Genomic DNA, 25,217 nt, shown 5'->3' on the forward strand with positions numbered 1-25,217 from the left:
GGAAGCCTAATCAATATGCAAGAATTAATATTATTAATTCCTTCGGCAGTTAATGAACCACCCGGGTTAAACAAACATACCTCCAAGGCAAATGCTCGCCACTACGTCCACTGCAGCGCCGGAAAACACGCTATAAAAAGTAACAATGAACATTTTAAGTCACACACACATGAAACCAGTTTCCAACCGCCATGTTTAAACAACGCGCTTACCTGCCGCCTCTAGAAACACGGAAAACAAAGGGGAAACCGGGCGTGACGCAACTCAGGTAACATCCAATCCGGCTTTAAATAGGGAGGTGCCCTACTCTGATAGGCTGATACTGCTGTCACTTACCTGAACCCACTACATTCCAGCCCCAGTTTCTGCAACGTCGCCCCGACGGTGAACCAAAACAGAAGAAAATCTTAATCCCAAGGCTGGAATAGGGTACCAACTGTACCACTCACTATGCTGGATACTGAACCCAAACCTACGGCTCGTGGGAGATAATATCGGTTAGAGTGCTGGCCTGCAGTACTCCTACCTGTTCTTCTTACCGTGACCTCACCCATTTCTAAATTAGAAGGCAATACCACTGACTGCCTGTCTTCCTCAACTTCTGAACCCCCTGCTGCATTGCCGGCTTCCACCACCCGCAAGTCACCAGATGGCTGAGAAACAGAAGAAACACTAACCTGTGGCCCTAGCCGCCACCTCACGTGAGGGGTCTCCGGCACCACAACCAACAGATCCTCCTCATCAGGCTCCTCTTCTGAGGGCTGCACTGATTTACGCACTGGGCTCACGGCCAACGCAAGAGGCAAATCCTGGCAGATCTGAAGTTTCAGCAAGGATCGATGCACATGTTTGACCTTACTCAGATCCGTGGTGGGAGCAATAGTATACACTGCCCCCCCTTCCCTAGGTGCCTTAATAACCTGGTACACCACTGAGCTCCACAGGTCCTGAATTTTGCATCTACCCCGCACACTATGGTCGCGGAGGTATACCAACTGACCCTCCTTCAGTGGTGCCTCCCTTACCTGCGAATCGTACCGGGCCTTCTGTGCAGCGGCTGCCGCACCCAACCGCTCACGGGCACTCTCAAAGGCAATGTGCAATCGATCCTGCTGCTCCAGAATCCACCTATGAACGCTGCCAGATGATGGTTCTGGTACTCTGCCAAGTGCAAAGTCAACAGGCAGTCTAGGCTCCTGTCCAAACATTAAGAAATATGGGGACTTGCCTGATGGGGGGTTGTGTTGTATGCAAAGAGTACCTGAGGAAGACAATGCGGCCATTCGCTCTTCTTGGACAGTGGCAAAGTGCGCAACAGATCATGCAAGGTTCTGTTGAACCGTTCGCACTGGCCATTTCCCGCTGGGTGGTATGGGGTGGTGCGTGATTTCGCCACCCCATACAGAGAACAAAGCTGCTGAATGAGAACGGACTCGAAATTTCGGCCTTGGTCGGAATGAATCCGACCCGGCACCCCAAACTTACAAAACCACTCCACAACCAGAACCTGAGCAACAGTCTCCGCCCATTGGTCTTTAGTGGGTATCGCTAACGTGTATTTCGTAAAAATGTCGTTCATAACTAACACATTCTCCATACCAGATCTTGATGGTTCTAGGACTGTGAAGTCTAAAGCCAAAATCTCGTTAGGTCGAGCAGCCAACAGATGCCCCATAAAACTACCCGGAGCAGAGGGAACACTTTTAGCTCACTGACAACGCTCACACTCTTGACACCAACGTGCGATGTCCACAGACATGCCTGGCCAATAACAACGCTGGCACACCAGTTGAGAAGTGCGCTCTACCCCTTGATGCCCATGCTGTTGATGAAGCTGGGTTAACACATCATGTCTCATAGCAGCCGGCAATAACACCTGAAGAATTTCCTTGCCACCATCTGAGCGAAACACACACCGATAAATTACCCCGTTTACTTCTTGCAAATGGTCCCATTGTCGAAGCAAGATGATTGCCTGTCTGAAAAGCTTCTTACGTTCTTCTGAAGATGGAAGACTTTTACGCTTCCAAAAGACTAGCACTTCACCTATCACTGGGTCTACACCCTGCTGAACACCCAGGTCATCAAGTGGGACACACGGAAAGGACGTAACCTGGTTAACCGAGGTCACCAATCCACCTTGAGCAACTTGCTGCAACGCCACTGGAACGGCCATACCTGGACACAACTCACGCACTCCCTCTGTACCAGAAAAGTTTTGACGTGACAAGGCATCCGCATTACGGTTGCTTCTTCCAGACCTATATTTGATTTCAAAATCAAACGATGCCAATTGAGCGGCCCAACGCTGCTCCATGGCACCCAACTTTGCAGATGTCAGGTAGCTGAGGGGATTGTTGTCCGTAAAGACAACACACTTATGGCCCAACAGATACTACTGAAATTTCTCGGTCATGGCCCACTTAAGCCCCAACAATTCCAGTTTCATGGAACTGTAGTTGGTTGGATTACGCTCAGTGGGCCTAAGACTACGACTACCATAAGCAATTGGCCGGTACCCTACCTTGTTGCTCCTGGGACAGGACTGCTCCTAACCCTCCATGACTAGCATCGACCTCTAGAATACATGGTAGTGAAAAGTCTGCATAGGCGAGCACTGGGGCTGTAGTTAATTTAACTTTTAACCCCTCGAAGCTACACTGACAGTCTGCAGACCAGGCTTCAGCAAAATCTCGACCATTTTGCCTCGGACGTTTGGACCTTGCCAGCTGAGCTACCAACCTATGAAGAGGAGCAGCCAACTTGGCAAACCCCTCCACAAAGCGCCGGTAGTAGCTAGCGAATCCCAAAAATGAACGCAACTCCGCAACACTTTTGGGACGAGGCCACTGTGCAACTGCCTCCACTTTATTTGGGTCAGTCGAAACCCCTGCTGCAGAGATGACATGCCCTAAATAATGCACCTCCTTTTTGAAGAAGGCACACTTCGACAATTTGGCTTTCAAACCTTCAGTCTGTAATCGACTTAAAACCACCTCCATCTGAGCAAGGTGTTGGTTCACTGAAGAGGAGAACACAATAATATCATCAAGATACAACAGAAGGGACTGGTACTGCTGATCACCAAACAATCGTTCCATCAATCGCTGGAAGGTACTTGGAGCATTGCACAACCCAAAAGGCATCCTATTCCACTCAAATAGGCCGAAAGGAGTGCAAAAAGCAGTTTTTGGCTTATCCCCCTCTGTTACAGGTACCTGATTATACCCACTGGCCAGGTCCAGGGTAGAAAACCACTGGGCCCCAGCCAGCGAGTCCAAAGTCTCCTCAATGCGTGGCAGAGGAAACGCATCCTTCCTCGTCTTCACGTTTAAGCGACGGTAGTCCACACACATGCGCAGACTACCGTCCTTCTTTTTAACGAGCACTATAGGTGAGGCGCAAGGACTACAGCTTTCTCGGATTACCTGAGTGTCCAGCAGTTGATTAATATGTGCTTTTACCACCTCATACTCAGATGGAGGAATACGTCTAAACCGCTGCCTAACAGGAATTTCATCCACCAAAGGTATATCGTGCGATATCAGACTAGTGCAGCCTAAGTCTCCATCACTTGCAGAAAACACAGACATGTATTTCTCCAACAGCGTCCTCACCTTCCCCTGGTCTTCTTCTGATAACACAGATAAATCCAGCCTAGCTATCTGTTCTGGTACTGTAAGAGAAACTTGCACACACTGTGCCTTTACTGTCGCAGTAACAGTTTTAAGTTCTGTGACCCCCGAAGGCAAACTAATTACATCAACCTTCTTCACAGTACCAATAACAGTACGATCATACAGCACTACGTCTACAGTTCCAACATTCACTATAGGCACGTAGACCGTACCACTATCCACCCTTAAAAGAACAGGAGAAACCAACAGCCCTGCCGGTAAACCAAAAGTAGGTGGCTCGAACAGTACTGTCCCGCCTGAATACTGAGCCGAACAAGTTGCAGCAACCCACTTCAGGGTGCCACCTGGGATGCGCCACGCCCTACGCCCACGTACCTTAACTCGGCCCTCCCCAACAGAAACTGGCTGGGTATCCACCCAATGACAATGCTGTAAAGCATGAAAAACAGAAGTAGGGGCCTCTAACACCACTGGTAAGTCAAACAGAGCAGTGCCATGTTGGCCAAAGAGCCCCTGGTAGCAGCGGCTCAGGATGTTCATACCCAACACTCCAGGAACTTCTACACGCACACCACCAGGAGGGTCTCTGACCACCAACACACCACAACCGGACACAACCCGTCCACAGAGCTCTACATCTAATTCCAAGTAGCCAACATAAGGAATCGAAAGACCGTTTGCTGCCCGAAGCTGTAGCCAATGACACGATTTAAGCTGTTCTTGACCCCACAACTCAAAATTTGTCAAAAAACAAATCTCCGTCATGGTGGACACCATAGAACCAGTGTCCACTAGGCAAGGTACCAAAACCCCACCCATGGATACAACGAGCTGGGGACAAGTAGACATAAACCGTGACATAAAATCAGAACCCATTTCATGTGTGGAGCCTAACATCTCCCCAACCGAGTTGTGGCTCTGCATCTCGGTGGGAGCTAGTTTTCCGGCGGCTGCACAGGTAACTGTTCGCCCCTCATGACCATTGGGTTTGCCCGAGCTAGTGGTGGACGGGCAGATACCCGGCCCACATCACACTCCCTAGGAAAATTACCAGGTTGGTGACACAGTTAAGTCTACAAATTAGCTTAGACTTAAATGACCGCGCGTGTGACTGGGGATTTTGAAGCTGCGCCATACTTTGGGTTAACTGATTCAACTGTTGCTGCTGACTACGCAGCATATCCCGTAGTTCACTCATTTCTGAAGATACAGAAACACTACTATTAACACGCTGATTTCCTTGCACCCCATATTGAATGGCATAAGCAGATGGGACAGACTGACTTCGACCGCGTACCCCCCCAGGCATGCCCTCCCTCTCCCAACGCAGGGCTTACCTGCGAATGTCAAACAGTGTAGAAGTGGGCTGACGACGCACTAACTGCTTCAGTTCACGCCGCAGACCACAATCGTTAACATACTCCACAAACTGATCGCGCAGCAAAAGCTCGGCGTTAGGCATGCCATGAGGCGATTGACTTTTAACCTTTTCCAAGAGACTCATTAATGCTAAGGAGAACTTCACCAGAGTCTCTACATCCTGTTGTCTCCTGGAAAAGAATGACTTTTGTAACGCTACATACGACTTTGTACAACCATACAATTCACGCAATACCTGAATATTCATGTCTGGATCCTCCCTCTCGCTGCTAGGCCGATAACGAATTTCTTCCCGTGCCTCCCCCTCCAGGTGATCAAAAAGAAAAAATGCCTGATCAGCTGTAGACAGGTGACGAAGCCGCATACAAGACTGGGCTTCCTCAACCCACTCGTTGATGCTAATGCCCGCCCGACCACTAAACTTCGGACACTTACGGTCTCTTGGAACGAGAACAAACCGCTCTGCAGTCGGCACACCAGTACCAACGGGTGGGGGATCTGGAACCATAGGAAGAAAAGTATTAGATGACCCAGGCTGTGCAACTGATACGTGGTCCTGCCGCAGCCTTTCATTATCAGCTTTTAATTGCGCTACCAAATCTCGTAACTCACGTAATTCGTCCTCCATCTCAACCAATGCACAGGCTCTTACCACCAATATGCAATAAAATTTAAACTATTGCCGATTCAGGACGAAAGAGACTGCCGTTGTCTGGAAAACAAAAAGAAAAGAACACCAAATCCACGTCTCCACACTACTACAGCATGAAAAGATTTACTAAACGTTATCCTGCCGATTACGCCAGAATGTGGCGCGACACTACAGCATGAAAAGATTTACTAAACGTTATCCTGCCGATTACGCCAGAATGTGGCGCGACACTACAGCATTAAAAGATTTACTAAACGTTATTATACCGATTACGTCACCCTGGGACTCACCCCAGTGACAAAAAGATTTAAACCACTCAATTTAGAGGTCCAGCACACAAGTTCGACTACTTCCCAGCAGGCAGGAGGCGTGGATAAGATATTTAGAAAAATAAAAATTTATTGATACAATTATTTAAAACACACTAAAAACAGAAGACAAAAGAAACCCCAGGTCAAACAGGTAAACACAAAATATAAAGAAAGGAAAACTAATTGGAAAGACCCGACTGAAATGTATATATTGCTGGATAAACTCAAATCAAAATATTTAGAGCTGAGGTTCACCAGAGCCAGACCGAGTAGCGTGGTCTTTTTACCAGAACATACTTCCACACACACCACGGTGCACAATGATCGCGCGCTCAAACACTCCAGGTGTAGCACTGCACACAATCGGGAAAAAACCACCACCACAGCGAAGAAAACCAATCGGTCACCGAACCTCAGCTCCTACAATAAACAAAAGAAAAAGGACAAACAAAAGACTGCAACAATATTACAAACACTTCTTAAGACATCCGACAACAATAAGGGTCAGAAGCTAACAAGTACAAAAGAGAATCATAAAACATTAAATGTACTGAATAGTCTCTAGCAGGTCAGCCATCAAGAAATGCGTCCATTCCAATTAAAAAAGAGAAAGAAACAATTAATAAAACCAAAATAACAATAAACCAAATACACTTAAATAGGCCAAGAAACTTAAAGTACTTAGCCAAAAAGGAAACAAAAAGAAAAAGAAAGAACAACGAATAAACCATACGTTCGACACAGGGCGACAAAGCAACACGACACCAGACGGATAAACAGTCCCCTCTCGATGTTATTCACGGCAACACTGGCGCGAGATTAACGGCAGCGTCCTCGCTATCAGTAATTAGCAACTTTAGCTTCTTACACTGTTAGCAGCTGTATCTTCACAGCCCTACAAACGAACAGCGCTAGCGGCACCACTCGATTAGCAACAGTCAACACAACAATAGCAACGAGAGGGAGTTTCCTATGACAAACACAAGAGAGGAAACATTAACAACATGTACGCTTCTAACTCTCAGTAAAAGGCAAGTTAAACCACTTACCATTCAGGTCTTCGTAGCGAAAACACACACAGGCACCGGTTTAGTCAGAGCTGTATCCCATCATAACAATAGGGCACAAGGAATTCCTTCGGCAGTTAATGAACCACCCGGGTTAAACAAACATACCTCCAAGGCAAATGCTCGCCACTACGTCCACTGCAGCGCCGGAAAACACGCTATAAAAAGTAACAATGAACATTTTAAGTCACACACACATGAAACCAGTTTCCAACCGCCATGTTTAAACAACGCGCTTACCTGCCGCCTCTACAAACACGGAAAACAAAGGGGAAACCGGGCGTGACGCAACCCAGGTAACATCCAATCCGGCTTTAAATAGGGAGGTGCCCTACTCTGATAGGCTGATACTGCTGTCACTTACCTGAACCCACCACATCTGTATGGAATGTAAGTGTGCATGAATCAAGATGAGCAGATCATCCCTGGTGAGCAAGTCGCGGGAGACAGTGGCAAGGAAAAACTCCCTGAGATGGTAATAAGAAGAAACCTTGAGAGGAACCAGACTCAACAGGGAACCAATCCTCATGTGGGTGAAACAAAAAGCAGGAATTGATCTGCATTTATAGTGTGTTAGGTCGCAGGCAGTTCAGCTATAACAGTTGATGTTAATTGATAGTAATATGAAGTCCAGGTAGTTATTATAGACAATTGCAGTCTTGAACTATCAAGCAACTGAGCCCACCCAAGTCCTCAGAGAAACAGCTGTCAACACCAGTCGAGGCCAGAACCGTCTTTATGGTAGAGTGAAACCATCCCCAGAAACCAGACACATCCCAAAGAGACACACGGGGCATCCACGCGACGAGATTTCCAACCAGAAGTGGGGCACTAGGATGGGTCAGACAGGTCCGGAGGGCAGAGGAAGTCTGGATCATTGGCAGCTCAGAAACGACATGTGTAGCTTGACAGAGAGAGGGAAGAAAGAGAGGGGGAGATAGGGAAGAGAGAGAGAGAGAACAGAAGAGGGGAGAGCAGAAAAGAAGAGATAACAGTTAGGTATGGTCGCAGTCACATAATGTTTAATGTGAATGTATATTTAGTGTAGAGTGCAAGCAGAGTCTCCGGCAGGACTAACTATAACAGCCTAACTAAAAGGGGAGAACCAGAAGGAAACATAGACATGAGGTCTCCCTGAGATGTAAAGCAAACAATCACTTCACCGTCAACAGACCTAAGTGATCAATGAGAGTGGGGAAGACAGCATCTAAACATACCAATTCACCATAATACTCTACATCCATGAGTCCCCCAGATCTGCTCCTTTACCCAAGGCAAATCTATTTATAAAAATGCTTGATTAAATAAATAGGTTTTTAGCCTGGACTTAAACACTGAGACTGTGTCTGAGTCCCGAACATTAGGAAGACTATTCCATAATTTTGGGGCTTTGTAAAAAAAAAGCTCTGCCCCCAGCTGTAGTTTTCATAAAACATGGTACTGAGAAGCAGCCTGCATCCTTTGATCGAAGTAGGACAGTAGCAGTTCGCTCAGATACTGTGGCGTGAGACCATTTAATTCTTTATATGTCAAGAGTAGTATTTTAAAATCAATGCAAAATTTCACAAGAAGTTAAGGTAGTTGTGATGTGCTTGTATCTTCTGGTTTTAGTAAGGACTCTCACTGCTGCATTCTGGTCTATCTGAAGCTTGTTTATGCATCTAGTTGAACAACCAGACAGTAAGGCATTACAATAGTCCAACCTAGAGGTGATAAAAGCATGAACTAGTTTTTATGCATCGTTTAGCAACAGTATATTTCTTATCTTGGCAATATTTCTGAGGTGAAAGAATGCTATCCTGGTAATATTATCTACATGTGCTTCAAATGAAAGGCTGGAATCTATAATTGCAGAGAGGTCTTTTACTGTTGCACTTGATGGAAAGTTACAGTGTGATCTAAAATTTTACTTCTAGCTGAATGCGGTCCTATGACTAGAACTTCCGTCTTATCAGGATTAAGCAGAAGGAATCCAATCTCTTATGTCCTGCACACATTGCTCAACTTTAGTAAGCTGGTTTTTCTTATCTGGTTTTGCTAAGACATATGACTGTGTGTCGTCAGAATAACAATGAAAACTAATGCCATGTTTACGGATTATGTTGCCTAGAGGAAGCATGTATAAGAAAAAAAGCAGTGGGCCTAAAACCGGTCCTTGTGGAACACCAAACTTCACTAAAGAGCATGCTAAATAATCACCATTTAAGTCTACATATTAATAATGATTGGTCAAACAGGATCTGAGTCAGAAGAGGGCTGTGCCCTTAATTCCTACTACATTTTCTAATCTGTAAAGAAGAATACCATGATCAGTCGTGTCATACGCTGCACTGAGGTCGAGTAATACAAGCATAGTTACACAACCCTGATCAGAGGCCAATAAGAGGTAATTTACTACTTTAACGAGTGCTTTTTCTGTGCTGTGATGAGGCACAACCCTGATCAGAGGCCAATAGGAGGTAATTTATTACTTTAACGAGTGCTGTTTTTGTGCTGTGATGAGGCCTAAATCCTGACTGATACAGTTCTTGTATGCTATTTCTATGTAGAAATGAGCATAGCTGCACCGCTACTATCTTTTCGAGAATCTTAGAGGTTTGATATTGGCCTGTAATTGGACAGCTGACAGGGGTCGAGGTCAGGTTTCTTAATAATCGATTTAATAATGTTATGATCTGGGTGGATTAAGCGACGCAAACGCAGGTATTTAGTGAAACACTTGAGTCATTTTTATTTCCCTCTTTTGACTCTCTTTACGTTACTTCAGTACAAACAAAATAGAATAACCAAGACAACTTAAACCGTCGCCTGACCGAGTGGGGCGGCCCGAAGGTCGGGGAGCCGGGCGATCCGGCCGCTCTTGTTGAAAAGCTGTAATGAGTTTGGGGCTTAGGATGTCTTTAGCCGGCACCCAACTCCTTTCCTCCAGACCGTATCCCTCCCAATCGACGAGATAATGGAGGGACCCCCCTCTCCTCCGTAAAAACAATAACCTCGTTACCTTAAACACTGGGGTGCCCTCTATCTCCACAGCCCCAGGGAGCGAGGGCTCACTTGTGCCCTTGTCTAGGGGTCCCCGGACCACCGGCCTTAGAAGAGAAACATGAAACACAGGATTAATACGATGTGGGTAGGGAGTTTGAGTTTAAATGAAACGGGGTTAACCTGGGAAATAATAGGGAACAGACCGATGTATTTTGGGGAAAGCTTGCGCCAAGGGAGGTGGAGGTGAAGGTCCCGAGTCGAGAGCCATACCCGATCGTCTACCTGGAGTGGAGGACTTTCCTTCCTTCGTCTATCAGCAAATCTTTTGAAATGGGTGACTGCTCGGGAGATCTGCGTGTGCGCGTCTTCCCATACTCTTTCCGCTCTTTGAAACCAACTTATCCACCATGCGCACCTCGGTGGGAGTAGCATCCCAAGGACAAAGTGGAGGTTGATAACCAAGTACGCATTGAAACGGCGTTAGGCCGGTTGTGGAGTGGGTTTTGGGTGTATTCTGCCCAGATTAGACAGTTAGCTCAGTCGTGCTGTCGGCTACTACAGTATGCTCGAAGATATCTACCGAGTTCTTGGACAGTCCACTCTGCCTGTCCCTTAGACTCAGGGTGATAGCCCGACGTTAGGCTAACAGTGGTCCCCAATTTCTGGAAAAACGCTTTCCAGACTTTGGCGATAAATTGAGGACCATGATCGGAAACAATATTTTCAGGTATGCTGTAGCATCGGAATACACATTCAAAGAGGGCTTCTGCCACTTGGAGGGCTGACGGGAGAGAGCCAAACAGGATGAAACGACATCCCTTCGAAAACCGATCTACTATGACTAGAATAGTAGTGTACCCTTTCAACACCGGCAGGTCCGAACTGAAATCCACAGCGATGTGTGACCACGGCCGATTCGGTGTCGGTAGGGGCATTAATTTAACAACAGGTAGGCTGCGCGGGTTCTTGGTAGTTGCACAGATGGCACAAGATAAAACCACTGTTTTTACGTTTTCCTTCATTCTAGGCCACCAGTATTTTGGTGCGAGAATTTTAAAAGTGCGTGCCTTGCCGGGGTGTCCGGAGGACAGATTGCTAGCGAGATTTCGAGCGAGATTTCGAGACGGACTGAATCCCGATATCCAACTAGAACTTGCATGCCGAGACGCCGACTTTTCTCTTGAGGAATGCATTGCGCTAGCCATCAAGCTGGATTAGCACCTGCGAAGCCAACAACAGCGTCCACCGCTTCGACTGTCGAAACGTCCTGAGCCACGCCGTAGAGTCCTCATCAGCTGCAGTCTCCCGAGCGAGAGGGGTTCTCAACAGAGCCTATGGATGTGGACACATCACGTCTCTCGGCAAGATTCGAATCTATTAGAGGAAAAACAGACAAGGTATTATTATTAAATGAAAGTTGTGCTTTTAAACAAAAAGCTGAGTGTGTGCAAGGTGGGGTGAGGTGAGTTACTTTCAGTAACGGACATGAGCCTTTTTCCCCCACAGTACAAACATAGCCCTGCAGTCAGTCTTCGGGCTTTCTTGGTTGCCGAGAGACGTGATGTGTCCACATCCATGGGCTCTGTTGAGGACCCCTCTCGCTCGGGAGACTGCAGCTGATGAGGACTCTACGGCGTGGCTCAGGACGTTTCGACAGTCGAAGCGGTGGACGCTGTTGCTGGCTTCGCAGGTGCTGATCCAGCTTGATGGCTAGCGCAATGCATTCGTCAAGAAAAAAGTCGGCGTCTCGGCATGCAAGTTCTAGTTGGATATCGGGATTCAGTCCGTCTCGAAATCTCGCTAGCAAGCTCTTTTCACATACTTAGAACCTGAGGAGGAGACATGGAGACACAGTTTGTTTTTAGCAGACAAACAGAAACCAACATAGTGACAACGGTGAACGGACAAAACACTACGGGTTCGGCTGGCTTAAATAGAGACACACAGGGGAGAGACACAGGTGAACGTAATTTGTGATAGGGAGACATACCAACGTAGACACACTAGGGGGGGACAAAGCAGCGGCTCAATATTCCAGGGAACCGGATCTTATTCCCCCTGACTGTGGTGGTACAGGTGTGACAAATAACTGCTAATTTAAAAGATTTTGGAACATACCCAATGCTGAGTGAGGAATTAATTATTCTCAACAGGGGATAGATCTTGCCCCAAAAGATTCACAGGAGTTGCATGTTATGCAGCATACCAAAATGTATCATCATATTGTCTTTTTGGATGAGTCATTGCCTTAAAGGTAGATTTTGAAGATTATATAAACTCTGTGTGATTGACGGCTACTCTCGCAGAAACGTGTGAAATCCAATCTCATTCCCACAGGGTTTTTGCTTTGAGAAAATGGAAAGAAAATGTAAGTCACACTACTAGGTAGATAAGAGAGTCTGTCAAATGCTGTAAATTAAACATTTAAAAGAACTTTCCCTCAAACTTTTAAAAAGTTTCTGTTGTATTTTAAAGAAGTTATGTTTTGTTTGTTATGTTTTAAAATTGCATTGCTTTTAAATGTGTGTCGATAATTTAAGGGGGGCAATTTGATGTATAACCTCTGGCTTGTATAGGCAGTTTTACAGCACTTGGTCTGTAAATTTAGGTACTGTATGTAACCTTTGGCTTGTATAAGGAATTAGACACTTTTAATATGCAAGTATTTTTGCATTTATATAATTCTCACCTCAGTATAATCATAATTAAGATATAAGGTACTAACTTTAGACTTTTTTCTGCATTAATCATTTTTCTTTTGTCAATATAGCAATAAACACAATATAATAAAACAGTGCCATAACTGCAACACAACAATATAACTCAAGGACCAGGGAAAAAAAACAGTAGTACCAACACAGTGGAACAATTAGTAGATACCCCAAGATATAGCCATGATACTGTAGACATGCACATTGCAGAGGTTATGGCACACCTTTATTTTGTTATTATGTGTCATATTTTCTGAACTTTGTGGTATACCAAAATCTTCTGATAATACTGGGGTAATTGAACTAACTTTAGACTTTAAACAAGTTTAAAGTGTCTATATTTAAATAAATCGAACTTAGTGTCCACATAACTTTGATACACTTAACTTAGTCATTTACTCATTATAATGAATTATTATTATATAACTTTTTGTTTATATTTTATGCCTTTTATTATTATACATAACATTATGCAAGCCTTAGCTTAGCAAGCACTATGTTGTAACATTTGTATCCGCAGAACAGATGTAATATTTGATTGTTTTTATGTTGTAATCACTGTTTTGCTATTTCTTCTCTTTCTTCTCTATAAAAAAATGTAAATAAGAGGTGGTCTTTCCCAACTATCAGATATTAGAAATGATTGGATGTACAATCTGGATTTTGAGTTTTGATGATCTTTCAATTGATTGCTGTTTTTATAAAAAAAAAAGCAAGATATTAGTTGTTTATATATAATTTAGGCTGAATATATATCTATATATTGAATGTTGCTGAAGCTTTTGCAGTAGTTTTATGTATTATTTAGATTAATGACTCACAGCCACAGTGGTCTCACACCAGCCATTTAACGCAGACAGCTTTGACTACCCGAGGCTTATTCACTACATTCAGGTCATCGGCTTACTTTATTTTATTTTTGAGCCTAGACCTGATCAACTGAAGCATAACACAATGTACAGTGGCCACTATGCATGATGGGTGCTTACATATTCTAGCACACATATTTCTAAACTTTATGACACTAAATAAGTATTTAAAATATCATTGCATATTTTATAAATAAAAGGTGAAATGTAAATATAGTTAACATCTTCAGTTCATTTGGCCTAATTATTCATCTTTATCTAATGACTAGTTAGTAGCAATCAACTAATGTGTAACAAATTATTTTTGATCTAACTCTCAATTATTTGATGAAATAAAAAACACTACCACCAGTCAAGTTAAGTCAAGTGCTTTGACTCAATTTATTATTTTTTTCTGTGAGCAGTAGAGAAACATGTCACAGGGCATGACATCATCTCATTGTTGCTTGGAGACGCAGGATGTTCAACTGGTTATGGTTTTGCTCTCAGAAGTACTTGAGGAGCTGACAATTTTACCATCCACTACCTCTTCTGTGACGACCACCACCTTCTTAGTAGTGGTAGTGGAAGTCGTGCTAAAAAAAAAAAAAAAAAACAATAAACAAAAATGTGACAAGGAAAAAAGTCCCCCCCTCCTCCATTTTCTTTTCTGAAATACTCACCTGGTGGTGGTTGCTTCTCCATCCAACAGTCTCCTGTACTCAGCAATCTCTATCTCCAGTCTGGTCTTGATATCCAGCAGCATTTGATACTCCTGAGCTTGACGAGCAAGATCAGCACGAAGCTGCACCAGCTGCTCCTCCAGACTCGTCACCTGAACCTGAAAGCCGGTGAGCATTTTTGCATAACGATTCTGTGTCTCAGCCAGAGTGTGTTCAAGTGACGCTTTCTAAAGAGACAAAGCAGATGAAGCATATATTAGTAAATCTGTGACTAATGAAAACCATAGTGTGGGGTAGAAAATACCTTTATGGTTGATTAGCAAGAGGTCATAATAATAATAATAATAATAATAATAATAATACAACTCATATTCATCATTAGAAAGAAATTTTAGATTAGTTTCAAAATGTTTGCACTAAGAAACTCTCACCATGCTAAGCTGTGACTGAAGCTCAATTTCTAGACTCTGAAGTGTGCGCTTGATTTCTGAGATTTCAGATTTGGATGTCTGGAGCGTTTCTGTGCTCACTGCAACCTCTTTGTTTAGTGCCTCACTCTGCAAAGACAAAAACATCAAGAAATGAAGCATATTGATGCAATTCTGAGTACTAACTGTTGCATTTATATCAAATTCAGACTCACCTTGGCTTGGAACCAGGTCTCAAGTTCTAAGCGGTTCTTTGCGGCTACAGATTCGTAATGATCGCGAATTCCAGCCAAGATGGCCATCAGGTCTTGCTGTGGTGCGGCGTCCACCTCCACATTCACCTGCCCACCCATCTGAGAGCGTGCCAACAGGAGCTCCTACAGGAACACAGCCTAAATGTAAGCTACTGATAGCATTGAACTCCACATTTGGGTTTGTGTTAAAGATCAATATATTGCAATGCATTGAACAACTTTTTAATTATGGTGGCTCACAAGCATCTATATCTTAATGAAGATGGTTGAAATTATGCATTACCTCTTCGTGGTTCTTTTTTAGGTATGTCAGCTCTTCGTTCAGACCCTCAATCTGCAATTCCAAATTGGATTTTCCCAATGTAAGGTCATCCAGGACCTTTCTTAGCCCAATGATATCAGCCTCAACTGATTGCTTCATAGCTAACTCATTCTCAAACCTGAAACAATCATCAAAAACTTAGCAGTTAAACACCCATGGATCCTCTAAAAAGTAATTATAAGAATACAGTTTTTAGAAAAATGGAACCATTGTTATAAATTCAGTTGGTAATTTAGAATTATTAGTTAGAGGAGAATTAATTTACTGTAAATAAGTTGGAGAATTTTATTGGCGGAGAATTATTCATTCTTTTATTTTTTAATAAATAACCATTTTGAACACTAACTTTATTTTGAAGTCATCGGCAGAAAGTTTGGCATTGTCAGTGCTGAGGTACAGTCCTCCATTCACAGCTATGGTTTCCTGAATCTGTATAATAATCACAAACATTATATTTATTAATCATATACAACAGTTTATTAATTGTGTCATGTAAATCTTTTGTTAAAACCATAGGTTTACTGTGGCCTTTGTTGCTGAGAAACATCTACAGGGTGTCTCTTATAGAAAGAGGGGATTGAGTGAAAAACATGGGTGTGGCCTCTATGGGAAAAGGGATTGGGTAAAAAACCATGGATGTGATTCTACGTCTGACTCAGTAATCTCCATCAGGGTTTTTAAAATTCTTTATCACAAAAACAGTGAAAAGGCTGTTAATAATCAGGAGGACTGCTGTAACTGCTTTAATTCTTATTTTAGACATCTCTTGGGCATTTCTTGAGTACACCATTTCCTGTCTACTGTGACATGGCTTGTAAGGCAATGAGACCATTAATAGTTCACAAGGAAACAATTTAACGCATTACCACAGTAAATAAGGATAAAGTGAGTAAATTAAAGTCCATAATTACTTAACAAGTGAATACTGCGTGAGTTTGGGCCCTACCTTGGCCTGAAGGTCACTGATGGTGGCAAAGTAGGCAGAGTAGTCTCGGGCCTGGGGTGAGGCCTTGGATTCAAGAAACTGCTGGATCTTGAGCTCTAGCTCAGCATTGGCCTGCTCCAGTGAGCGCACCTTCTCCAGATAGGAGGCCAGACGGTCGTTCAGGTTCTGCATCGTCAGCTTCTCATTGGCTGAGATATCAACGGCATCTGCAAGGTTTAGGCCACTTCCGAAAGATGAATTATTGGTGGAGATACGCACTCCAGACCCTCCAGCTCCTCCATACACACTGCCGGATGATCTGCTGAGGTTTAGGGCTGAACCACCTCTCAGGGAACCAGTGCTGACTGCTGAGGAGGAGGCGAAGCTGCGGCTGGATAATATGCTTGCCATGATAATGACGACGAGGTGCTCTTCTGCTCAGGCTGGAGGAGAATGAGTGGCAAGAGATGAGAACTGGCTACTTTTATGCATAGTGAAGTGAAGGGAGGGGGGTTGATGGTGAGAACTTTAATAAACATTCCTTACCTTAAGGTAAAATGCCTAAAACTAGATTAACCTGTCCAAGTTGGTCAGGGACTAGAAAAGCCACCAGTGGAATTTTAACAATCACACAATTTTGAGTGGTGAAATTAGGTTTAGGTCTAGAAGTCTCATAAAAACTACATGAACTGGTCCTTTCTATTAGAAATATTTGAAAACATTTTAATCTGGTGTGGATGAGAATGTGTGTTTATTTACTAATGTAATTTGTCCATTTATGGACCCAGAACAGCACATCAACATTAAGGTTATTTGATCCTGCCCTGTAAATGGGTGTAAATCTAAAATTATTTGATCCTGATAAATTATTTAATCCTGAAAAAAAGTACACTTGAATGCTTGCGTTTTATTCAGTTTTAGGGTGATTTAACTTTTATATTTATGTTTTTGTTAGCTACTCCTAGTTAGCTAGTGTAAAAACGTAGGAATGTCTGTTAGAGACTCCTGCATATACAGTATAGAGCACTTCTCGTGAGCAGTAATATTACAAGTGTGAAAAAAAAAAAGCTTGCAAATAAATCTTAAATTAGGGTGGGCTATATAGGCTTGTGTCCTTTGATTTCTAGATTAATTTTAAGGTTATGATGATTTGTGACTTACATCTGCCTCTGGAATTCAGGGCAGTGCTGCATTAACTGACACAGGTCAACTCTTTGCGAAGGCAAAATCAAGCTGTTAAGTATGTGCCTCCAGTAGTTGTCCTTAAAGGGAGAATGCAGGTTGTTTTGCCTATAGGTCAGAGCACACATCTTATGTATACAATGCATGACCCAGTAGAATGTTTAGTCGCCTTTAATACTGTAAAATAGTGCAAATAAATAGTGTAAAGCCTTAAAAACACAATATATGATTCATCAGTTTGACAATTAAAACAAAGCCTCAGGAAGTGAAACTGGTTAAATCATGAACAGAAAAGTTTTGCGTTTATGTCTAACATAAAATAAATTCATGTTGCAAAAGACATGCTGCGAGGCCCTTCAATCTATAAGGTGTTGTAAATAAAAAAAATAAAATATTTTGGACCTGACCAGAGCATTAGATGACAAAGGAATCAGGAGACTCAGAGCCAGGGTTCAGGCTGGAGAAGATTTGTTTTGCATGCACGCATCAGTCAGTCAGCCTGGGCAATGAAATCCAAGAAAGAAAAAACAATGGAAGAAAAATACAATCATGGTTAAAAACATCATGTGAGAACTACATAAACAAGGACACATATAACGATCACACTGACATAAATCCATTCTTAATGATTGTGCCATATTCATATCAAATATTAAGAAAAAATTGAAATAAATCCCTCACTCAGTACAATATTTAGTCGCCTTTAATACTGTAAAATAGTGCAAAGAAATAATGTAAAACCTTAAAAACATAATATATGATGCTTCTTTGTCAGTGTGACAATTAAAACCAAGCCCCAGGCAGTGAAACTGGTAAAATCATGAACAGAAATGTTTCGCATTTATGTCTAGCATACAATAAATTCCTGTTGCAAAGGCACTTTAACCTGTAAGGCAATATTTCTGACATATTCATACTGCCGAAGTAGGTTCACCGTATATTCATTCATTCCTTTAATGCTTATAAAACTATCCAACATGGCATGAGGCCACTATGTAAAACAAAATTATTCCTCAAAAATCTTACACTCAACAAAAATATAAACGCAACACCTTTGTTTCTGCTCCGATTTTTCATGAGATGGACTTAAAGATCTAAAATTCATTCCAGATACACAATATTACCATTTCTCTCAAACATTGTTCACAAATCAGTCTAAATGTGTGATAGTGAGCACTTCTGCTTTGCTGAGATAATCCATCCCACCTCACAGGTGTGCACTTGTCATAATGAGTAGTGCACAAGCGTCGTGCTGATTTGTGAACAATGTTTGAGAGAAATAGTAATATTGTGTATCTGGAATGAATTTTAGATCTTTAAGTCCATCTCATGAAAAATCGTGTTCGAGTGTAGTTTACCTGATTAGCCACGGTTATACTGTACATCACAGAGTTGTATGGAAATTGTGAATTATACATGTACAACAATTTTAAAAATGTATGCAAGCCCAATATTGCCATGATAGTCCTGTTCATGATTAGTGTGACTGCAACTGTGTGTGAAAATTATATATAAAAACTGCACAGACTTTATATACACCTTATAAAACCTATAGGACTACCTGCCTCGAGTTCACCAATTCCTTTTTAAACTCTGTGATGAATATTAAACTGGAGAGTAATGCAGGGAGTAGGATAGTTTTGTGGTTGCAGATCTCGGGAATCACTGTCAGAATTCCAATAGTAATGTCAGACATGTCTTCATTGTCGTCACTGTCCTAAAAAACAGGGCATTTAGCAAAAATTAGGTCATAATGAGCCACAAAACATCTTTAAGAACAAATACTCACATTAAAATTTAAAACAAAATTTATAACATTAATATATGTCTAAATGTACGGGCATTTTCAATTAGTACACAGGAGTAAATGCAGAAAGGCATACAGACATTCAAACCACTCAATGAAAAGACAATTAATCAAACTGAAGGCCAGCTATATAAATTAAGACCTATTTTAAAACTTACAATTTGATATTCAATACATTATTAAAATACATAATTATGGAGAAGAACTTATCTTCACCTATAAATGTCAAGTATAATTATATTATTTTTCTTTTTTCAATCGAACCCCTTTCTGTATTTTATATTTATTTTACTGTACTTTTTTTTTTTTACCTCTTTTGGTGACTATATCTGCTGCACCTGTCTTTTATTCTTTCTACCTGTCAAATTTCCTACCTAATGACTATTGTCCTTTTTACTATTGTTTTTCTTTCCTTTCTTTATGTAATATAAAATGTGTCTTCTTAGTGTCTTTTTTCTTAATTTATCTTAACTTTCTTTTTTCTACCCCAGGGGTAGACAAGTTCAGTCCTATAGGTAAATTTTTTCACCCCTTGGCTACCCCTTTGTTTCAGTTTACTGACTGTTCAGACTGAGTGTTCAGTTTGAATGTTAAATAAGAATACCATTACAGATGAAACTACTTACAAAAAAGGTCTTGTAAAAATCTGTTGGTCCCTTCCTGAGAAGAAATGGTAGTCCATGAAGAACGGCGGTTCATCTCGCGTTGATTACTCTTAATATTGATATAAAATTTTCTACAATTTACTAGCTTTTCTTACAAGTCACAAAAGCAAAACTGACACTGATTTCGCCATTTTACTTTTCCACCATTTAAAGCTACAAAAACTTGTCAAAACTACAAAACCCGCTATAATATTAAACCTACTTTGCGGCTCTCAGTGCTAAAACCGGCCTACAGTACTTCTTGCTGAAAGTAAGAGTGGGATCCTTTCTAAACAACTTTTATGTCCTACTCTGAGCTAGGAATACTTTCAGTCCATTTTGGGTTACTTTGTGAAGCATGTGTGTGTCAAACACGCCAAAATTTCAAAAGTCAGGTGACGCCGTTCGATTTGATGCACCCGGAGGTTATAAATAGGCATGAACCGCAAACATCCCCAGGTCAATTTTGTCTGAAGAATGTCCAGTCATGCATGCAGTCCGGCATTGGAGCGCAGCATCTCGTTCCCGCTTTTTCAGGGAACAGGGTTACAGCAAAGTAACCCGAGACATTCCCTTTTAAAAGCTACACTCGATGCTGCGCGAAAGCGCTATGGGAACGAGAATACCCACTCTGCCACACTGCAAGTGTCTGTACCCCCAGGGTTGTGTAGTGTGCGCATAGTCCTTGAAACCCTACTCTAATTTACGGCACTAGCTAATGCAGAGGTGTGCTGTAAATTGAAGAGCATGAGCTGGACACAGCGAATGAAGTCTTACTGCTCTGGAGCTATAATGGCGAAGGACAGAAGGCTTTGACTGTGGAAGATAGTTGGATAAGAATGCAGAACAACTTTTGCTAGCCAATTGGCAAAGCCTAAGCACGCTGGGGAGGCTGATGAGGTATGCAACTAAGGGTGTTTTCCACAAACCCCATCAGTCAGGATGTAGGCCGAAATAGTGGCTGCATACGTTCCGAGTGTATTAGGTCACAAGCCCGAGGTTAGTGTTCCTGCAGAAACTTTCAGCACTGAAACAATTCGGCAGTGGACTGGATCTACATGTTTTTTTACATTTTTTGTCCTGTCCTTAAGCAGAGCCTAGTGCGCTAGTTTCCTTAGCGGCCCAAATCTAGTCTGCCCAGGCGATATTTACAAGCCGTAATGTTGTCCATCCGTGCTACCCTCTTGTTTACTGGAGGGAGTATTTCAGGGCCAGAAATAAAGTCATCAATTCGAGTCGGTTGATATGCCACACGATATGCCCAAGATGACCTCTCCAGATCCCTTGGGCTGGACGGCCATCTAAGGCCGCACCCCAGCCTGTGAGGGAAAACGTCTGTCATTAGCAATCTGCGACGACAACACGGACCTAGAGTGGGACCCAGAAAGGTATGAATCTCTCGGCGTGTAACCCTTATTACCTCTGGGGATTGGCCCTTGGATGAAATCCCCCGGCACTTAGCCACCACTGAAACCACTCTAGGAGCGGTGAAGTTACCGCCTGGCCTAGATTGGACTCCTTTAGGGTGCTATAATGGATTCAGCGCGCGCAGGAGACAGCTGTGCCCGCATTGCGGTCGGATTCTGCATGACACTCAATGTCATACCTCGTGTAGAAAGGAGGACGCTTTATGTGGCGTTAAGACTCCACCCTAAGAAAATGAGGTGAGCTAGGGCGACGTGTTGATGCCGAATGGCTCTGTCTGGGAGGAGAACATGTGCTATGACCCCTTTTACCTGTGATTTTGAATTAACAGAGTTGCTCACTGTGGTTTCACCGAAGTGGAAAACCCACGCCGTTAAAACACAATGATTGAATCCTGTAGCCAGGGAGACATGCTTGGCAGTAGCTTACATGCTGCCAGCTTCTCCGAAGGGGCGGTAGCTTTGTCGCTTAGCTAGGTGGGAATTGAACACCGATCTCCTGAGGGTGCTGGTATCCACAGTGCTTCGTACCTAAAGTAACATACCTGGCATCGTATATGGTGGAAAAAATTATGGCTCCACCCGCAATAGCACTTCGGTGCAAAGTGTTATTTATTTACAGTGCTCAGAAAATGTACAGTCCACTGGTGCAATATATTTACAGGTGGCCACACAAAAACAAGGGAAAACAAAAAAAAAACCAAAGTACCAAAAAAAAAAAAAAAAAAAAAAGTGAAAAATGAAGGTTGGGAAATAAATCCTAAAAAAAACCCAGCATGTATCCACAATATACTAAATAGAAAGAAAAAAAAAAAGCTCAAGGCACCACAGTTGCACTTTCGCTCTGACTTGGTTAGCAAGCCACCATGTTGGAGTCTGGTCTCCTCTATTATAGGCCAGACTCCGCCCCTTCCTGGGACTCTCTCATTACTGGGTAATCACTGTTTATACTAAACCCATTACTTTCCCCTTGACACATGCTTAAAACATATTTAACACACTTGGCCAAGTTCCACACAAGAAAATAAAAATAAAACATTTCTCTACAGAAACAATGCATTCAATAGGTAAATTTTTCTTTAGGCATCCCTCCCGACATTACACAATGGTTTGGCCGGACTCCGGCGCGGCGCAGTCAGTGACATCATAACTGCACACCGCCCGGTTCGCTCTGTTTGGCCGATGCAGCATCGCACACCGGAGTGCCGGCCGTCACACGCCTGCTTAAAAATAAAACATAACAGCACACCAAAATAGCACAACACATTTAAATATCAAGGACTATGAACACATGTAAATGTACAGAGGGAGTAATGTACACTATGTGCGCATGCCATCGGTCTGGTCGCCATGGCCCATATGTGGCCCAAATTACGCCTTTTTGCGTTTCCTCCGATACTGTAGCTCTGCCCCGGGAGTCCTGGCGAGGGTCCGTCAACAGCGCTTGCGCCTCTTATTGATAGTGCTCTGTTGGCCGACCAGAGTGTGGTTCTCGGACCTAATATCTCTCCTCGACGGCTCACCATGGGTGATTCCAGTGAGAAAGGATCTTCTATCTCAGACACAGGGGACAATATTTCATCCCCGGCCTGAGCTTTGGAACCTTCATGTTTGGCCCCTGAACGGGACCAACTAAGTCAAGCTGGTCTTTTAGCCACTATTCTAAGTGCTAGGGCTCCCTCCACTAGGAGAGCTTATGCCCTCAAATGGAATGTATTTGAAAGTTGGTGCATGACGAAGCAGGTAGACCCAGTTCACTACCGAATTGTTTCAGTGCTGGAGTTTCTGCAGGAAAAGTTGTCCTCGGGCTTGTGCCCTAGTACTCTCAGGACGTATGTAGCCGCTATTTCAACCTGCCACGTTCTGATTGATGGGGTTACTGTGGGAAAGCACCCTTTAGTTGCCTGTTTTATTCGTGGAGCTAAACAGTTGAGGCCACCCACTAGAACCACTGTCCCTTCATGGGATTTATCTATCGTGCTCAAATGTCTAATTTTCAAACCACTAGAGTCAGCGCCTGTCAGGTTCCTGACCTTTAAAATGTTTTTTCTGATGGCCATTACCTCTCTGAAGAGGATTGGAGATCTGCACGCCTTGTTAGTCTCCCTATCTTGCCTAGACTTTGCCCCTGGACTAGTCAGGGCCATTTTGCATCCTCACCATAACTATCTTCCGAATGTTTCATTCTCAAACATGCACCCTGTTGTTCTTGAAGCCTTCTGTCCTCCGCCTTTTACAGCTCCAGAGCAGGAGAGACTTCACTTACTGTGTCCAGTACGTGCTCTTTAGATTTACGTCCACCGCACCAGCCAGTGGCGTAAGTCAGAGCAGCTTTTTATATGCTATGGGGTCCGCAACCGGGGGGCGGCCGCCACTACACAGACCCTGTTACACTGGGTGAGAGATGCTATTGCACTCTCCTATGAGGCGCGTGGGCTCACTTTGCCTCTAGGAATTAGGGCTCATTCAACCAGGGTGATCGCCTCATCTATTGCGCTGGCAAGAGGTATTCCCCTGCCGCAAATGTGTGACGTGGCAGGTTGGTCCTCTCCGCACACATTTGTTAGATTTTATAGCTTTGATGTTCATGCTACTCCAGGCTCACGTGTCCTCGAGTCAGCCTCCCAGAGATAGTTTTGAGACCTCTTCGGCCTTGTGCGCACACGCTACCTAATCTTTGGGTCCAGACACTTGCAGTGCGACGGCGTTGCTATTCTCGTTCCCATAGCGTTTTCACGCAGCATCGAGTGTAGCATTTAAAAGGGAACGTCTCGGGTTACTTTGCTGTAACCCTGTTCCCCGAAAAAGCGGGAACGAGATGCTGCGCTTCAATGCCGCACTGCCTACGTGACCAGACGCCCTTTCAAAATCGATCTGAGGAATGTTTCCGGTTTACTCCTATTCATAACCTGGAGGTGCGTCTCATCAGATGACATCACCTGACCGAAGTTATATAAGCCAAAATTTGTAAAAGAGCACTTTTTGGACAAATAAAAAGTAATAAAAAAAGAAAGCTTCTGTATTACAGGAAATCCACTGCACTGTTCGAAACAGGCAGGTCTGTGGTCACCCTCATGGTGGTTGCTAGGCGACGCTACCATGGTGGCAATCAGCAGAGACGTGCTACACCTGGCACCGCGTTTATTTAGGCCCCCCGGAAACCGGCACACGCTGTGTAGCTCCAGATAAAGAGAATTTTGCTCCAGTAATAGAGTCAATAAAAAGGCAATGAAAAAGACAAAGATCAAGTGTACATAAGATGCCGGTGTATAAGACAAAGAGGGAAGCACACAACATGATGAATTTGCTCTCAAACCAAAAGTCAAAATTAAACTAAAAAGAAAAAACTGTAAAAAAAGAAACAAGAGAGAATAAGTGAAAAGACATGAACAGTGAAAATAGAAAGTTTATATTCACTTTCCAAAGCCCTGACCTGTCTCAAGAAGACATACAGTAGGAGCTTTTTGTTTGTTTAGTTTGTTTTCAATTTTTTTTTCATTTTTTTTTACTTGAGTTTGCAATTAATATACAGTACCCAAGATATCTCTGAATTATAAGGTCTTCTTGACAGTGCACTGTCGCATATATTTACTGACCCCTCGGAAGCCCTGCATAAGGGCTCTTAGTTTCATTATTACATCTTGTGACGTGGCAGTCAAACCCTCATCACAAAATGGGGTGCATGAAAAAAGAAGCAGGTGCGACAAATACCTCAGAAGAAATGTAGATACCTAGAAAAAAACTAAGCAGCTCATTTCCTTATTAAACTGCACATACTTAGTGCATACCTTAGTCTTTGTAATCATTTTAAATATGTCATTCACATGTCATTCATATATTAGACTTATTTTAGATGCTACCTGCATTTCATTGGCTTTGTACATCTACTTTGAATAATGACATTGGGGGGGTTGGAGGTGATAAAAAGTTATAGTAAAAAGAACAGACGCATGAAC

At 43.0% G+C, this 25,217-nt stretch overlaps 1 protein-coding gene across 1 annotated transcript; it reads right to left on the reverse strand.

Moving 5' to 3' along the window:
• Nucleotides 1-13,965: 13,965 nt before the first annotated feature.
• LOC128519236 (keratin, type I cytoskeletal 13-like) lies at nucleotides 13,966-17,880 on the reverse strand. The gene is made up of 8 exons (XM_053492882.1): nucleotides 17,794-17,880; nucleotides 16,226-16,647; nucleotides 15,626-15,708; nucleotides 15,241-15,397; nucleotides 14,919-15,080; nucleotides 14,707-14,832; nucleotides 14,276-14,502; nucleotides 13,966-14,188 (listed from the first exon to the last, which is right to left on the reverse strand). Exons 2-8 carry the CDS (start codon nucleotides 16,613-16,615, stop codon nucleotides 14,077-14,079), a joined length of 1,257 nt encoding a protein of 418 aa, XP_053348857.1. The 5' UTR covers nucleotides 16,616-16,647; nucleotides 17,794-17,880; the 3' UTR covers nucleotides 13,966-14,076.
• Nucleotides 17,881-25,217: the final 7,337 nt, after the last annotated feature.

This window comes from Clarias gariepinus, chromosome 3 (assembly GCF_024256425.1).
Source record: "Clarias gariepinus isolate MV-2021 ecotype Netherlands chromosome 3, CGAR_prim_01v2, whole genome shotgun sequence".
NCBI classification, from domain to species: Eukaryota; Metazoa; Chordata; class Actinopteri; order Siluriformes; family Clariidae; genus Clarias; species Clarias gariepinus.

Bases quoted from the DNA above. Each gene is read 5' to 3' on its own strand.
- LOC128519236 (XM_053492882.1), bottom strand. From the start codon at position 16,615: ATGGCAAGCATATTATCCAGCCGCAGCTTCGCCTCCTCCTCAGCAGTC. The intron at 15,709-16,225 runs GTAGGGCCCAAA...ATTATTATACAG, and splicing joins TCAGTGACCTTCAGGCCAAG to ATTCAGGAAACCATAGCTGT. The intron at 14,833-14,918 runs GTGAGTCTGAAT...TTGTCTTTGCAG, and splicing joins AGACCTGGTTCCAAGCCAAG to AGTGAGGCACTAAACAAAGA.